General features: G+C 36.6%; 1 protein-coding gene across 4 annotated transcripts in view; it reads right to left on the bottom strand.

Annotated features, from left to right (window-relative positions):
• Nucleotides 1-2551: 2551 nt before the first annotated feature.
• Nucleotides 2552-17662, bottom strand: part of SLC7A2 (solute carrier family 7 member 2) — a 43688-nt gene continuing 28577 nt past the window's right edge. For 2 of the 4 annotated variants that reach the window (XM_087936226.1, XM_087936225.1), the window contains exons 7-12: nucleotides 10737-10873; nucleotides 9129-9231; nucleotides 8324-8526; nucleotides 7874-8040; nucleotides 6342-6450; nucleotides 2552-5813 (exon numbers count right to left, since the gene is read on the bottom strand). In XM_087936226.1, the coding sequence (XP_087792352.1) occupies nucleotides 5620-5813; nucleotides 6342-6450; nucleotides 7874-8040; nucleotides 8324-8526; nucleotides 9129-9231; nucleotides 10737-10873 (913 nt within the window). In that variant the 3' untranslated portion in view covers nucleotides 2552-5619. Of the gene's footprint in view, nucleotides 5814-6341; nucleotides 6451-7873; nucleotides 8041-8323; nucleotides 8527-9128; nucleotides 9232-10736; nucleotides 10874-11151; nucleotides 11292-17662 lie in introns of all 4 variants that reach the window. The other 2 variants (XM_026697939.2, XM_026697940.2) reach the window with 1 other exon arrangement.

Here is a 17662-nt window from a genome sequence, read left to right as displayed (position 1 = left end):
GAAGCACGTAAATGTTTTTGAAAGTTTATACATCTTTTGTGTTTTCACTTTATTTTAAAAGCAATTAAAAATTGATCTCAAAAAAACTCAAGATAGTAAGCCAAGATGGATGGATGGATGGATGGATTGCAGTAAAACATTAATTATGATGGCATAAATATAATACAATAGTAGCTTTGAAACTTTGTGCTTCCCACAAGTCTTGTTTATTTTTCAGGGTGCCAAACTATTTTAAGATGATAATCATGAATCTAATGAACATTAAGTTTCTGTACATTTTTTACATTTTATTTGAAAATGATGTTTTTTTCTCAATCACTGCTTTGTAACTTTTCCCCCAAACACGAATAAGGACAACAAAGTGATATGTGCAACATTTTTTCAGTTTTATTTTAAAAAATAGAGAACAAATGCACAACCCTCTTCAAAGCAGTATTTTACAGTGAGCAACAGCAAGAACATTTTCTTATCATTTATTATTTTAAAAGTGAAAAAAAAGCCAAAGCACCAATTTACTTTTTTCTTTTTTACTATTTCACATGTTGCAAGTGATTATACGTTAATAAAAGTGGGTTCTTTTCCTTTAGTTGTTTACACAATATTGTGCTGGACTTTTACAGAAAGATTCTCCCCTTTAGTAAACAACAAACATATACACAGTAATAATGATTACAGTTATCTATCTACTTATATACACATAGGCAGTGATACAGCTAACTTTGCATAAAATGTTAGACATATGACCTGTTATGAGGTTTATTCTAGTTTCCTAGATTTCTCACTCAAGCTGAGTTTTATGGGAGGTTGACAGGGGAAAAAAACATATTTACAGAAACATTCACTACAAGTCACCAAACCCAAGGTCCATAATAGTGAATTTTTCTCCAAACTACATTTGAATACCTTTTGCGTTATTGTAAAATGTCTACACTGAAAACCTCCCACATGGGAGAACAAGTATAAAATACTGTTTCTAAACAACAAATTTAAAAATCAATATACAGTATACAAAAAGGTGTTTTATAATTCAGATCTTTCTAAAAATGTTTGGACCTTCTGAAAGAATGGCTTGTGACTAGGGTAAGGATTCAGCCAACACAAGCCTAGGCAGCAAATACAATACAAGCAGTCCTTGACTTACGACTACAAGGGAGCCCAAAATGTTCATTGCTAAACAAGGCAGTTAAGTGAGTTTTGACTTATTTTACAATCTTTCTTGCCACTGTTGTTAAGTCAGTCACTGTAGTTAGAACACAGTTAAGTGATGTTGGCTTCCTCATTGACTTTACCTGGTCAGGTTGCAAAAGATGATAACATGACCCTGGGACACTGAGACCATCATAAATTTATCCCAGATGCCAAATGTCCAAATTCTAATCAAGAGAGTATGGAAATGCTTTAACAGTCATAAATGTGAAAAACAGTCATAAGTTACTTTTTTCAGTGCTGTTGTAACTAAATAATTGGTTGTATGTCAAGGACTACTCATACACCCTTTTTCATTCAATGCTACATTACACAGGACAAAAGATGTGAAAAATGCAACATCCTTAGATTTTTATGTCTATGCATGTATTTTACTTAGGCTCTCTTATAGTACTACTATGCATTTCAAAATAAGTATAGTAAGTGATTGCATCCAACCAGACTTTTGTGTTTTAAGAGTGACTGCAGGAAAAATACGATTACATTTTTATTTTATGAAAAACAGAGACACTATTACCATTAACTAGCTTAGCCGTAAGTGCATGAAAACTGTTTACTGGACTGCATTTTGATTCAGGAGTAAATACCTTCAATTTTAATGGGGCTTTTTCTCAGGGTAGTGTAACAAAGCTTAGTGGCAATATTACTAAGTAACACATTTAATAAGTGTGTACGTGCATTTAGGGATTACTCACAGATGTACTTGACTATGGGCCTAAAGATCTTTCTGTCATGGAATCACCAGATTTTACTAATGGAATGAATGGTAAAGCCACCCAAAGTAACCTGATCTAGCAAAAGAAGCTCAAGAACTGTATGACCATTTTGATGATTATACATAAGTCTTAGGTTTAACATTTTCTGTGGAGTTCTTGGTGCTGAGCTGTTTGCTTGCAGACGTTTCATTACCCAACTAGTTAATATTATTAGAGCAAGTGGGATTTCTTGTCTATATATAAAGTAGCGTTCCCTGAGACTTTTGGTGGGAGTGAGTGTGGTTTTCTTCTTGGTAGTTACTTGATTAGGGTTTTCTGTCTGATTTTCTGGGGTTAATTCCTGCTTATCTGAATGTTACCAAATGGGCAGAATGTATCTTTTTGCTTTCTTTCTAGGTTTTTTTAAAGGACTCCTTGGAATGGCGTGTAAATATGGTTTATGAGTTCATTGACATTTGCTTGACAGAGAGGCATTTACTTGCAAGATTAAAAAAAAGGCACATGAAAGGTAATGATTAATATCTAGAATAAACTAGATTCTAATAATTATCTACGATTTCATAATAATTCTTTACTTCTAAAGCACTATGCTTAATTTCAATGTGGCCTTTTGTAGAAAAATATTAAAATACAAATATACACATTTAATTAGAAATATTTCTTTTCTCATTTAGAAGAATTTTGTCTCAGTTCTGGGCTAAGTACAAAATATGCAAATTTTAAACATTCTGTCTGAAGGTTTCTCTAAATTGTGTTCTGTCTCACAGCTTGTATAAATAATCTACAACATATCTATTTCTATTAAAATTAAACAAGCTAAAGACATATTTGTTATGAAAAGATATCTTAACAATTTAAAATAACTTTAGGTAACTACTTTGAAGAGCTACTGTAGATACAATTCGTATGGGAAATGAATAATTCTGATTATTCATTTTCCACACTAAAAGATCATCCATCTAATTTTATAAGAGTTTGGGAATTGGATGAGAACTACTCTGTATGTTCCTAAATAATTATAATAATTTACATAAAATTTCAGTCAGAAAGTTGCTTGTTTCCTAAAATTTTAAAAATCTAGTTCTCTATTTTATCAACTTTCCTTCAAAAAGTATTTCCCTAAATTTCATTTAAAGAAAAAGCTCATGTATGTTTGCTTGTTTTATGAGTAACAATACAAGTAAAACATCCAGATGTATAGTTCTTTTGCACATATAAATTGTCATTATTCACATGTATATCTGAGATGATCAAATGGTGACAGCACAGTTGTTCTTTCGAAGTGCCTGCCCATTGCATGTCTTTTTGTAATTGTTTTGTACCATTTATATAAACTTAAGCATAGGAACCTAAATGAAGTTTCTATGCTTATATTTTTTTAAAAATAATTATGCTCCCACATCTGTTATTCATACTCAAGTCTGCAATGACATATTAGTTTCACAAATTATACATAAATAAGCAGGCTGGAGTAGGAAAAATTAGTGCAAAGGTAGGTACAGTATATTAAAGCAACACATAATTAGATAGATTCATTATCTTTGTTAACATGTTACTGGTTGTTTAAGGAAAATGAACCAGAAAATTAAAAAAGAATCCATACATAGTCAGACAGAACGATGGAAATAAACCTCCTAGGACTCAAGAATAAAAAATTATTTGGGACTTGCTGACACTTACACATGATGCTTCTTAAAAGTTGATTCAGTGCCTTGACTTATCCCAACTGATATGCTGGGAAGTACCTATATAACCATCTTATATAATATCAACTCACAATCTTACCCAAAAGGTAAAGCCAGCAATGGGTACCAGCACTGAAGATGCCTTCATTTGTTGGTAAACATATATTCTCTCAAAGTTTAAGAAAGATCTATTACACTTAAACATTAGTTTTCCTAAAACGTTTGAGCTATGTTTTTCATTTCCGCCTCCTCTCTGCAATATATACATACATACCTCTATTTCACAAAAATAAAAATTTATTCATGAGTTATTTAATAAATATTATATCACCTATGATGACAAATGAATTTGAAGAGAATTACTTCCTAGATAGGAAGAAGAATTTAGTGGCTATGTTTGGGTATTATGGAGAAACCACAATATATGGTGAGGAGAACAAGCAACAGTAGGCCCAAAGCTTGCATTGCTTGCTCCTAACTCCTGAAGTGACTGAGAGGACAATCCTTCACTTCTAATCTAACATCACGTTTCACTTTTGTTCCTATTAACTGTGGATTATTTAAATTATTTTTATAAACCATAGTTTGGAATTGACATTTTTTAATTAGTTAAAATTAATCACTACCTGCTAAGGAGGTGATGAAATGTGCAAACAGCAGCCAATGACCTAAATGAAACATTCCAAATTCTTTGTAACTGGAGCAGGACAGAAGAACATGCAAGCTTAATGCTTACTTTACTCACCACCCACCCCCAAATTAGCCAGTTCTTGAATAGAGGTTTTTTTTTTCGATATTTAATTGAACAATCTACCAAGTGAATATATGGGTGCACAGTTCTGCAGCCCAATCTCTGGAAGTGCTGCAGAACTGATGTGCTCAGAACATTCATATATTAAGGAAGTCAACAGATGCATCAGCATTTTGCAAACTTCAGTTCCACAGAAGTGCCATTTTGCTAGTGCTTCATCGTTTGTTTAAATTAATCATTCATCCATGTTTTTCATTTTCATTGGCAAGGATGAAGAATTTGGAAATAAAACTGATATAAACAGAGTGTCAAACTAGATTTTCCAACAAATATAACCATTTCAAATATTCTTAAATATTTCTTTAGAAGAATTGTCATGGTTTATACTACTTGCGGATAACAGCAAAGCAAAAATTAAGTCAGAAACTGTAATTTTTTTCCTCAGGAATTTTTAGGAATCTGGGGCCTTTCCCCACTGCTGAATTGAGGTCATCTCTACTCATCCTTAAATTGGTGCAATATTATGTTGGATTACATTTTCTATTCTTCTTGCCAGCCTCATCCTGTCACAATTGCTGTGTTCCCAGGCAGAGACCATTACTTCACTCTGCACAACAAAGTATAACTGAGTTTATACTCAGCCTCTATACCTAGAGGCTGCCTCTGATATAATGTACAGCTAAGGAGAGCCTCAGCCTCTCACTCACAGGAGCAACATGGAATAACGACACAGAAGAAGACACCACAATAGGTGGCTGGGTTAGAAACAAGGTATGGAAAGGTACCGAGAGCGATGGAAATCAAGTAGTTGTGTGATTATTTAGCAATGCTATCCTATTTTTTAAAAGCAGTTAATAATACATCTCTAGTATTATAAACCATAATATTCAACTCTTCTTCTTCAGATGCTCCTTAAGAATTAGTTATATAATGCATGCCAGTTAAAGTTGTAAGACATTGTTAGGGAAATCACAACTAATTTAACATGATAGATGAGTCACATTGGCCCCCTTGGAAAATTTTTCTCCACTTTCTTGCTCAGTTTTTTTAAAGATTGCAATTCTCTGAGGCAAGTCTCTGATGAAAAAGATATCTAGCAACTAGTTTAGATCATCTTTCATGTATTCTACTAGATATTTCCATAAAGCACAAGTGGGTCACTGCTATTCTGGGGGGAGCAAATAGTTCACCATTTCACCAGCAACTCCATTCTACTGCCATCCCTGTCTAAAAGCACACACAGCAGGTTTACCAATGATTGCTAACATTCACTTGTCTTTTCATGTGGAATAAACTGAGCACTTTCACTTGCATGTTCAAGTTCACTTGAATCTCCCATGTGCTTCTTTTCTAAAGTTTCGCTTCTTTCCGAGCAGCTGTCGTCATCTTCCTCTTCCTCTTTGGGACAGCTTTCCATACTATGCCGGATACCATAGGCAAAGTAAATCAGGAGTCCTTTCAAAACAAAGCAACCAATAATTTTTGTACACTTGCCATATATCGGTCAACTTTCTACAATTCTACTAAGATTACAATTTGATTTTTGACTTTCTCTAACTATATACAGATCCTTTCCCAAATACATTCAGAAAGCATCTAAATATTATTTTAACATTTATAGTCAAGACAGTCCCCATATACTGTTGAATTGTAATTCTTACTGTCTCACTATATGACATATGAGAAAACTATTAAAAAACAAATTTTATTAACAAATTTTAATAACGCAGAGAGTTTTTGTATTCATGCAGAAGAAAAATGTACATTTATTACACATGCAGAATGCACCAAAAAAGAAAGAGCAGACTAGGAAAAAAAAAATCTTATGCCATGACTGGTTTCCTTAACTTGTTGCAAAGTTGTCAATGTCAGCTGAAACTAGTCCTAGTAAATTTCCTCTCCCAACAAGACATCTGAGCAAATATTTATACATGGACACTACCAGAAGTCACTTTACAAAAAAGAAGGTAAGGGAATACCTACCAAGTGCCATCCAGATGCTGAACCGAATCCATGTCTCTCCACTCAGCTGTACCATCAAGTATATATTCACTAAGATACTTAAAGATGGCAAGAATGGCAAGAACGGAACCTAAGAATAAATATTTCACAGTATTCACTAAAATACCCATACCCAACACTTTTACTTTATATTACGATTTGTAAAATGTAATGAAACACTCATTTCAAAGCACACATATGTCAACAGAACATAATATCTAGAGATGAGCCATGTTCTTCTCCATAGGACTTGCATATGATCCCAATCTAAATGACACTCCAAGCAGGGGAGTGAAATAATTGCCTAAATATTTAACTTTAAATAGCAAAGGAAACACCCATGGATGGAACAAATGTTAGTGAACACGACCCTTCAGAGGAACTGGGGTATGAGGATTCATAAATCACTTCTGAATGTCAGATCTTTCACAGTAGCATCAAAGACATGCTACTGGAGCCAGGCTCACATAAACAGAGATTTCAGAAGTATTTTATATTCATAAAAAGATCCCACCCTTCGCTCTTGGTAGAAAAATCATGAGTTGGGAACTTATATGTTTAGAGAAAGTTGATCTAGATGGAGTAACAGTCTGAGATGGTGCATAATATTACCTATATTTTATACTATAATGTGTATTTTGAGTTAGAGGCTCTACTGTGGAAAATTCTTACATTTTAACTAATGTACTTCAATAAACCAAACAGTCGCTGTATGAGCTCTGCCTTTACTTCCTCGTGTCTTGAAACCAATCTTCCTGTTTCCAGGACTTTATCATTCTCTCTGTAAAATTCTATCCTATTCCCTCCTGCCCACTGCTTAAGCCTATCTAGATCTTTTTGGATTTTCTTTATCTAAATTATTAGCTTTGTGCCAGCTTTAACCACTCATTTCCTCATCTAAATCTTTGGTTCAAATGTTGAGCAGCACAGAATTCTGTTGATTCCAGTTGAGCTGACCTTTTGAGCTGACATAGAGCCATTAGTGAATGAATCCTCTTTTGATACATTCAGCCAGCTTCAAATTCATCTATGAGTGGCGTCATCAGTCCAATACTATTTTATTAAGAAGAATCTGTCAAAGGCTTTGTTGAGGTCAAGGTATGTTATCACAAATTAGCCTGATCTACAAAGCTAGTAATATTTTCAAAGAAGAGAAGGCTGCTCAGCTGTGTTTTCTTTGCTACAAATCAACACTGGTTCTGTTAATTGCAGCATCCTATCAAAGTGCTTAGAAACATGCTGCTTGACCATCTGTTGGAGGAATGTGCCCAAGATGATTTATCTCTCTACCTGCTCAGATGTACCTCTGGCTCTTTTCTCGGACATCCAGAGTTGCCAAAAATAAATTGTTTTGACATTTGTTAACATTTATGTATTGATTTTCACACCAAAATTGAAGAAGTGATCACATCACATTTCATAAAACTCCCCCACCCAAATATAGCAGAACTAGCCACACGCTTCCTGCTCCTTGCAAAAAATGAAAACTTGGTATCTACAAGCACACCCTTTACCATAAATGTCACTTTCTGTTGATTTTGAGGTTGTCTCCAGATGATAAACATAATCATCCCGAATAGTATGAAAAGAGAGGCAAGAAGAAAAATACTCCAAAGCTCCATATTTGCAAGTGAATTAATTCCATGGGTTGTCAGAATGCTTAATCCACAAACCAGGACAGCTAAATGGAGATGATCAAAGAAAACAGAAAAAAGACAGACTATTTTAGTATTTCAAAAATCTGAAAATTTGTGATGCATACAAAAAGTAGAGGTTAATGTTTTTTTTAAAAAAGAGAACTATATTTATATGCAGAACACACAAGTCCTCACTTCTTCCGACTTGAATCAAAGGACTAATTTACTACAAAATATATGAATTTGATCTTTTAGCTGCATTTTGGGTATAACTAACATTTCAAAAAAAAAAAAAAGTTAAAAGCATTCCCATAGGTTTGGACTTACCCAAAAGACCCACAAGAAGGCTCACCACAGTAGCAGACTGTTCAGTTGGCAAACTTGATGGATTAATCAGCACTTGGAGATTAAAGCTCTTTCTTGGTATCATGCTAATTTGAGATTCACTTTTACGTTCGCCTTGTGATCCTGCAAGGGCCTCTTTTTCTGCTGAATATTTTGGTTGCTCATAGTTTAAACTGGGTTGGTACCTGTGTGTGCAGACATGGGTTGCTAATGTAAAATCAGTCTAAAAACAAAATTAACTCTAGAATACATGCTAAATCAGCACTGATTTAGTTACAGTGTTTTAATTGATTAGGGATCATCCTAATTTTCAAGGGTAAGGACCACTGTGGAATATTCTAGACAATCCCAAATTACATTTAAAATAATTTAGCTTTTTAATATGATAATTTGAAATGGTACCATCTTATGAAATCTCACATAAGAGCATAAAGTTTTGGTACAATTTGTGAAATTTATTTTTTGTGACCAGGAGATGCCGCTTGCAGATCTGGGAGGCAGTATGACACCTCAGTGTCACTATATTGTCAACACTCTAATTAGATAATGCAGCCATTGCCTTAAATATGCAGCTCTTCCCCAGAAGAAATACATAGTTTGGTACACTTAAAAACCTGCAGAAATATAGGAACCGCACATGGTCTGAAACCCTCTTATGATTATCTCATGCACAAGGTCAGCATTTAAATATATTGCATTCCATAATTGAGGCAGAAATAAAACAGTTGACACAAAAATTATTTTACAAAAAAAATACTTTGCTTATAAACTCAATTTCAGAACTCACCTAAGTATGAGAACACAAGCAGCTACCAATGAGTATGCAAGAAGTGTACCAATAGACATCATGTCTACTAGGGCTTTTAGGTCAAAGAGAAAAGCCATCAGAGCTGGAAGAAGGGGGAAAACAGCATTTGCATTAAGTGTTTATATATTAGGTAAAGCATATATTTATTATCATCATAGGCTTAAGCATTTAATATTTATTTCCAGAGTTTGCAAACTGTTTACAGTTTCTGACAAATTATAATCATATAAATTTTGAATAGGATAGATCATTGCTATACGACCATTAAAGTTTGTTCATGATAGCAATCTTTTATAATCTGTTTGAAAGAAATAATTCATTCATGGAAGCTTTTGTTAAGTTAAAATTATTCTCAAATCATTTGCAATGTATGGGTTTTAAAATGGACAATGACAAAAAAAACACCTTATTGTTTGTGAAAGTCACAGTAATTTTAAAAAGCATGCAGATGTTTCAGGAAAACTTTATTGTGAATGACCCATCTAAGCAAATTAAGTAATATTTTGGATCAAACTGTATTTATTTTGATAGGTACAGATAGATATGAAGTATTCTGATAACCGTGGTAATGGTTAATCTTCTGTTTCTTGCAGAAAGCTCATGCAAATAATTTTGAACTCTGGCATCCATAAAAACTATCCCTCTTTAAACAGTGCTAAAACAAATAAAGTGTATTAGATTGTTTTACTGTTAAGAGAAAAGAAAAATAGTCACATTGTCTTTTGCAGGTACAATACTTGTTTATAAATAAGAATTAGATTTTCAAGGAGTGATTTCTTTTCATAAAATTTCTGGTTGTTTTGTTGAAACATGTTAGTATTACATCCATCAATTTCACTTCAAACAGTCTCTATTACCCCTAAGGGGCAAAAGAAGGAAATTGGAAAGAAATATAAAACAATTTTGCAAGTGGAATTAGAGAATGCACAAATCAGTAAAATAAAGAAAATGTTCTTTGTAGTTCTATTATACTGTATTATTAGTTCCTGACCTTTTTTGTTGTTGTTGCTGATGAGCACATCATACATATTGTGGGAGTAAAAATAATCAGCATTTTTTCAGCTGACTGGATAATCTGAACTGTCAACTTTTATGAAAAACTGAACACATAAAAACACTGTTTAAAATAGAGACATAAAACATGCTGAGATTGCAACTGTGCCAGATGGAGAGGGGATCAGGCACAGCTTTCATGCCACTTTCCTTCGACAAAATATGCTGCTGAGCATGGCTTAAGAAGACAGGCAGAGATTGGTTGTAGAAATGTGTATATGAAAATTGTACAAAAAGCACAATGGGAACATTGAAAATACAACAAACTATCAAGATAATCAACTTACTCTTTATTTCACACATACCAGGCAATATCATTGTTCACACTGAAGGAAAGCTTTGGAGAAGAACTCGTAAGGAGCTCGTTCTTTGACCACCACCACCATAATCATAATCAAAATATGCCTTCTGATTAGTCAGCACTCTGTTCCCAATTTACATGCACGAACCATTAGCAAGCAAGGCCCATCATATCACAGAGCCATGCATGGGAAAACAGGTCTCAGTTAAGAAACCTCAATATATAGAGCTTACCGGATATGAGCCCTGCTGTCAATGTGGCAGCAACTGGAGACTGCCTCTTGCTCACTTTGGCAAGAAATCTAAAGAGTAAACCATCTCGTGCCATGGCAAACAGAATGCGAGGCAAAGGGAACATAGAGCCCAGAAGACTAGAACAAAAAATGTAATCATTCAAGTGCTGCAGTAACAACAATATATGCCAAAGCTAACCCAACATATAGACATAGATAGAAATGGATGCATTTTCTTCATCCAATGCATCTGTATCCTAGTTTTCGACAGACAAAATAATATTTTTACTCAAAGAATCACAATTTAGAGCTTGAGTTGCAATAGAACATAGTCATAACTTTCCATGTATCACTCTGAAGGTTGGCTGTGGCTGAAGGCATCCATCGCCTTACAATAAATTCACTTGGGATCTCACCTGCGACAGCCCCTGATGATAAAGTTGCAACAAGTGGAGTCTTCGTTTTGGGGTTGATTTGAGCTAGACATGTGAAAAGCAAGCCATCCGATGCCATAGCATAGATTACACGAGGCATGGGGAAAATGGATCCAAGGAGACTGAATAAAAAGCAAAAGAACATGCAACATGGCCAACACCAAGTCATGCAATTCATTATAGAAAAGCGACACAATACTAATACAGTAAGTGATTCTGGAATATGGGGTTTGGCAAGGAGGTGATATGATATACAAGACAATAACTACAGTTAAGATACAAGTTTCTTGAATATGTTGGTTTTTAAATGGTACAAAAATACCATATTAATATGCAGCCTTTTTTTGGAAGGACTAATAGCCATGATGGCGAACCTAAGGCACGCATGCCATAGGTGGCATGCAGAGTCATTTGTGCCAGCACACGAGCTGCTGGCAAACTTACTTCACTGTGCATGCGTGTGCCTCACAGCTGATTTTTGGCCAGTTTGAGGCCTTTTTCAGCCTCCCACAGGCTTGAGGAAGACTTCTGCAGGCTTCTGTAGGGTTTGCAGGCCGAAAACTAGGCCCGTTTCGTCACTTCCTATACCAGAAGTGATGAAACAGGCCTAATTTTCGTCTACAGAAGTCTTCCTCAAGCCTCTGGGAGGCCAAAAAAGGCCTCAAACCAACCGAAAATCAGCTGTGAGGCGAAGTGGAGATAAGGAGGTGGGGGTAGGAGGGTGGGGATTGTGGTTACATGTGTAGGGGGCATAGGGGGCATGCATTGCCTTCTGGGTGCTGGCACAAGAGTGCAAGTGCGTGCACAATTTTTGGCACAGGAACCCAGAAAGGTTAGCCACCACTGACTTATAGTATGGTTCCAACATTTGATATAGATCATTCATTTTCATGGATTGAATATTCATTCCAGTATCATTCATCATATAGATTATATTATGTAGATCATTACCAATTGTCCTCAACATCTGGAGTAGTGCAATAATAAAATTCTCTTAAACAGCATCACAATATTATACATTCATACTTTGTCTTATTTATATTTTTTCCCCTTATTGTATTCAATTTTATTTGTCCTATTCAGAGGTGGTATTCAATTGGTTCACACCAATTTGGGCAAACTGGTAGCAATGATTAGGTGTGGGTCGTTGAACCGCTGGTGATCCCTGGCTATCCATGCTCCTGACCTAGTCGCTCAGTCGCTCACCTGCCCCGGTAGCTCTCCTAGCTTTCCCTACCACCTGGTGGCCATGGCGCAGCTCAGGCGGATGTCCCAGGGCTGCTGTACATCCATGTGCAACAGCCCCGGGACATCCACCTGCCCTCCCTCCCTCCCAGAACACATTTTCTTCCTTATCTCGGTGGATGCGCCTCTTCTAGCCTGGCCTGGCCCAGCCCAGGCAGCAGGTGGGTGGGCGGGTATCCGGGGCTTCTCGCCCCCCTTGTTATGAGATGCCTGCAGCTGCTGCATGCTTTTTTCAGTGCGGCTGCAGTCCAGCAGCCACACTGAAAAAAGCACGCCTGTTCTATGTGCCAGGCCCAGCAAGTCCGAGCAGTTGGTGCATAGAACAGAGCAGCACTGGATCGCTGGAGAAGCGGAGAGAAGCCGGAGATCAGTAGCCGCCTCTTTCGCAGCATAGAAATCCTCCCCAAATCAGCCAGCTGGTCTTTTCTTTCTCCACTTGTTTGTTCTGTATGGCCAAGGAGGAGGAGATCAGCTGGCCAAAGGGGCTGCTGCAGTAGGCGACTCTTTTTCGGTCTCCAGCCTTCTATGTGCTGGGTCCAGCAAGTTCGAGCAGCTGGTGCATAGAACAGGGTGGCGCCAGACCGTTGGAGAAGCGGAGTGAAGCCAGAAATCAGTAGCCACCTCTTTTGCAGCACAAGAAGCCTCCCTGAATCGGCCAGCTGGCTGTCTCCTTCTCTGCCAATTTGTTCTGTATGGGTAAGGAGGAGGAGACAAGCCAGCTGATTCGGGGAAGATTTGTGTGCTGAAAAGGCAGCTGGAGAACGAAAAAGAGTCGCCTCCAGCCGCGGCGCCTTTGGCCAGCTGGTCTCCTCCTCCTCGGCCATACAGAACAAACAGGCGGGGAAAGAGAAGACCAGCCGGCCGATTAAGGGAGGATTTCTATGCTGTGAAAGAGGCAGCTACTGATCTCCGGCTTCTCTCCGCTTCTCCAGTGGTCTAGTGCTGCCCTGTCCTATGCGCCAACTGCTCAGACTTGCTGGGCCCGGCACATAGAACAGGGTGTGCTTTTTTGGGTGTGGCTGCTGGACTGCAGCCACACCGAAAAAAGCACGCAGCAGCTGCAAGCATCTCGCAACAAGGGGGGGAGAAGCCCCAGGACATGTGGTAACCTGCTGGCTAGCCAGGCTGGAAGAGGCGCATCCCCCAGGAGAAGGAAAAAAGCATACTCCGGGAGGGTGCACACCGCACAAGCGGGCAGATGTTCCGGGACCACTTAAGATTGACTTTAAGAGCACCTCCATGGAAGAAGCCAAGAACCAAGAGCAAACTTAGTGGCGGTGAGGGTGATGGGCGTGTGTCCCTCTACAAGGAGTGTGAAGGGAGGCAGACACTGTGCCTCTGAGGAAAAGAGGAGGTGCCGAAGCCCTGGATGTCACCTGGGAGGGGACAGCGGAGGGACCCATCACATGCCCCTGTCGCCGCTACTTTTGCTCTCATTCTCGGCTTCTTCCAAGAGGGCTCTCTTAAAGTCGATCTTTAAGAGCTGGAAGATGTTTTGCCTACAACTCATCATTGGGAAAGGTGTAGGCCCTGAATTCACGAGAAATCTTGGGCAAAGTTCTCTGACTTTTAAAACGTATGCACGTGGTGTCTGCTTCCCTTCACTGTCCTTGTGCATGCCGGGAGCACCTAACCAGACCGAGAGAGAGCGAAGTTGACTGCTATGACACGAGCACCTTGGCTTCCCCTCTTGCTTCTCATAGTCGCCCTGAGCCAGTGCAGTTCTTTACTTGGGCAGCCAGACGGCCGCAGCAGCACCCACAGCAGCAACAGGCAGTGTCACAACAATGAGGTACAGTAAGATTTGGCGGTGCAAATTTATCTCCGAGGGGCTTCTGACAAAAAACAAAATAAAAACCACCCCAAAACAAAATCCATTTGACAGGCAGACTCGGCAGGCAGTTGTAATCTTTTGTTGGGCTTTTTTTTCAGCCCAAGGGCAGAGGGGGAGGGGAGGTATGAAGGAAATAACCTTGTCTCTGCAGGATCGGTCATGTGACTGAGTGGGCATGGCCAACTCTACATCACTCGCAGCAAGGTGCCGCACCACCTTGCTGGGTTGGCCACATCCACCCAGTCACATGACCACTAAGCCATGCCTACCAAACAAGCCACACACACAGAACCGGTATTAAATTTTTTTGAATCCTATCACTGGTCCTATTGATTCTTGAATAGGCAATGCTTGAATCAACAAAGTTATTATTATTATTATTATAGTATAGATAATATATACTACAGTATATTGTGCCTTATATAATTCTAGCCTATGATTAAAATTTGTTTCAAAATAAAACCCATCTAACAGTACTGATAGAAGAGAATGTAGGTAGTCCTCGACTTACAACTACATTTGAGCCCAAAAGTTCTATTGCTAAATGAGATCTCTGTTAAGTGAAATTTTGCCCCATTTCACAATCTTTCTTGCCACCATTGTTAAGCAAATAACTACAGTTGTTAGGTTAGTAACATGGTTGTTAAATGAATCTGGCTTCCCCATTGATTTTGCTTGTCAGAAGGTTACAAAAGGCAATCACATGATCCTGGGACACTGCAACCGTAGTCTGAATATGAAGCAGTTGCCAAGTGTCTGAACTTTGATCATGTGACCATGGGATGCTGCAATGGTTGTAAGTATTAAAAATGGTTGTAGGCCACTGTTTTCAGTGTTGTTGTAACTTTGAATGATCACTAAATGAACTGCTGCAAGTTGAGCACTACCTGTATTTGTAGGTTAGGGTTAATTTCTGGGCTCCTTGATGCTCTCTGAGCTTGGTTTCCTTGTAAACATTTCATTACCAAAGTAGGTAACATCTTCGGTGCTTTGATGATATTACCTAGTTTGATAATGAAATGTCTGCAGGAAAACCACCAAGATCAGAAATCACCAAGGATGCCATCTAACAATGCCAATCACCAAACCCAAATGATTGTGTCCCCAGTTTATCAACCAAACTTGTTATATGATAAAAAGCCTTAAAAAGGAAAAAAAATAAGATTACCCTAATTAATTATTGTAAAGATGCTGTATGATACATGAGATATTTCCCACAGATATATTTTTAAGTTGGGAAGAATAATCGTGATTTAACTCCTGAAGTTGAATAATATCTGTAATTTTTAGTGATTATGACTGGTTCCACAGCTATAATGTTTGTAATAAAACACTAACTATATAAAACTTTAATTTCATGGATCCAATTTTGCAGATCTTTGGGTACATGGACAAAATAAGAATTGATCTGTCAAACGGTTGTTGAATCGAATTTAGATAATTACAGTACAAAGACTTTGCTTTAAACAACTTTCATTTTCAACAGACCAACCTTCCCAATTTTTCCTTCAGATATCCTTCAGATATCTTGTATCTTCACTGTAGTTTTTCCAGAACAATGTACAAGTAAGGTGTATCCTGGCATAATATAATTAAGCATCACCACATTTTGAACAATTGAATCAGGCAGCAGAATTAAAAACAATCAACAAATATCCCTGCAATAATTAAGTCCTTATTATTATATCAATAACAAATTATATATACATAATTTGAAATGACATGCCATTCTTTTTAAATAGAATGGTCTACTACATTACCTTAAATAATGAATAATCCTACCAATAGCAAACTTTGTACATTTCCACCTAATGTATATTTCTCCTTATTATGGCTTATGTGATAATAGTGCATAATTAAGAAAGAGTTATATATCTTATTCTGCGACTATACAAAATCTACATTATTTTAAAAGAAATAAATAATCTATGTACTATATATACCTTATAGTGGAATAAAGTAACAAAACTACTGTGGTTTATGAAATATAAATAAGAAAACAATTTTAAGACAGCTATTATTATGACACGAACTTGCATGCCTACGTTCTCTCATTTCCAAGATGTACAATGGAATTTTACAATATTTGCATCAATTAATTAAAATTTACAAGGTCATTGCAATTAAAATCCAGTTATAAGGACAATACCATTTATTATTTATAAATAAATGAAATTATGGTTGGAACAATCCTTAAGCAAGAGAAATGGAGACCACATCATAACATTTAGTACAAGTTCTAATCTTCCAATTATGGTTCATATTAAGAATATCTTGTCTACATTACAATGGGTGACTTGATTAATGTTGAAGAGATTACTTATACCTATGACATCATATGCCATTTTAAAATATATTGGCTAATAGCCTCAGCATTATTAGCAAACAGGCATATAAAAGCATTAGGAAGCCAGCTCAATATTGCTTATTTTAGCCAAAATGCTGAAATTGAAATTTACACATATGCGTATTTAAAGTATTGGTGTGGTGAACATTTTTAAAATCAATTTTCAATGTTGTGGAAAAATCATTGTTTTTTTTAATGTTTCAAAGCAGAATAAAATTTGGTGGATCTATAGTGGTGAATATAGATGTTATTGTATTTATTCAAGTTAAAACTAGCCAAGATGTGTATTTCAGGTATTTCATTGCAGAATTGTCTCTTTAACCTGTCACATTTCCTGTCTTTCAGTGACATCTGAATAAAACGATGGTTTTCATTTGCTGTGTTTTGCCAGATTAAAAACAGGCAAGGAGGCTGCAAAAGATTTGAAATAGGAAAAAAAATACAATTCTACCACCAAGTTCAAAAACTTGCTTCAGAAAAATTCCAAAGTACACTAAAGTATATATGGCAGTAATTACTAATGGGATAGAAAAAGGAATGTCTCTTTTATAGAAGAAATAATTCTCCAGAACAAATTCAGATTTTTATGTGATATCAACTGAAACCACATTTACTTTAAACTAAAACAAAAAGACTGGTTTCAATAAGCTGTAGAATTACTGGATTTCTTTGAATCTTGTGTTTCACTCTGGACAAACTGTATTAGCAGGCAATGAAGCTAGAAAACAGTTTTAGATATCCAAATCTGATGCAATTATTGTAAGCATGCACTTAAAAGCAAATATTTTAGGAATTTCAATTGAATAATTCTGGAGGGAAAACCTGGACTCCTTGTTTTGCTACACTTTTTAGAAGATCTTTTCAATGTGTTATTTTTTTAAAAAAATGGGACTGAAAAAGGGGGCTGTAATGTATTGATCTTATCCACCATGAATATTTTGTATAAAATATTTTGTATAAAACCAGTATAATTCTTAGACTATATTCCTCAGACTGTGATTAATTATTGGCTGAATAATTAAACAGTCCATTCAGTGACTTCTCCACGCTAAGTAGCACACAGATTA

This window comes from Pseudonaja textilis, chromosome 6, assembly GCF_049901715.1.
Source record: "Pseudonaja textilis isolate UNSWEBS1 chromosome 6, rPseTex1.2, whole genome shotgun sequence".
Lineage (NCBI taxonomy): Eukaryota > Metazoa > Chordata > Lepidosauria > Squamata > Elapidae > Pseudonaja > Pseudonaja textilis.
This window is presented reverse-complemented; position numbering and strand designations above follow the sequence as displayed.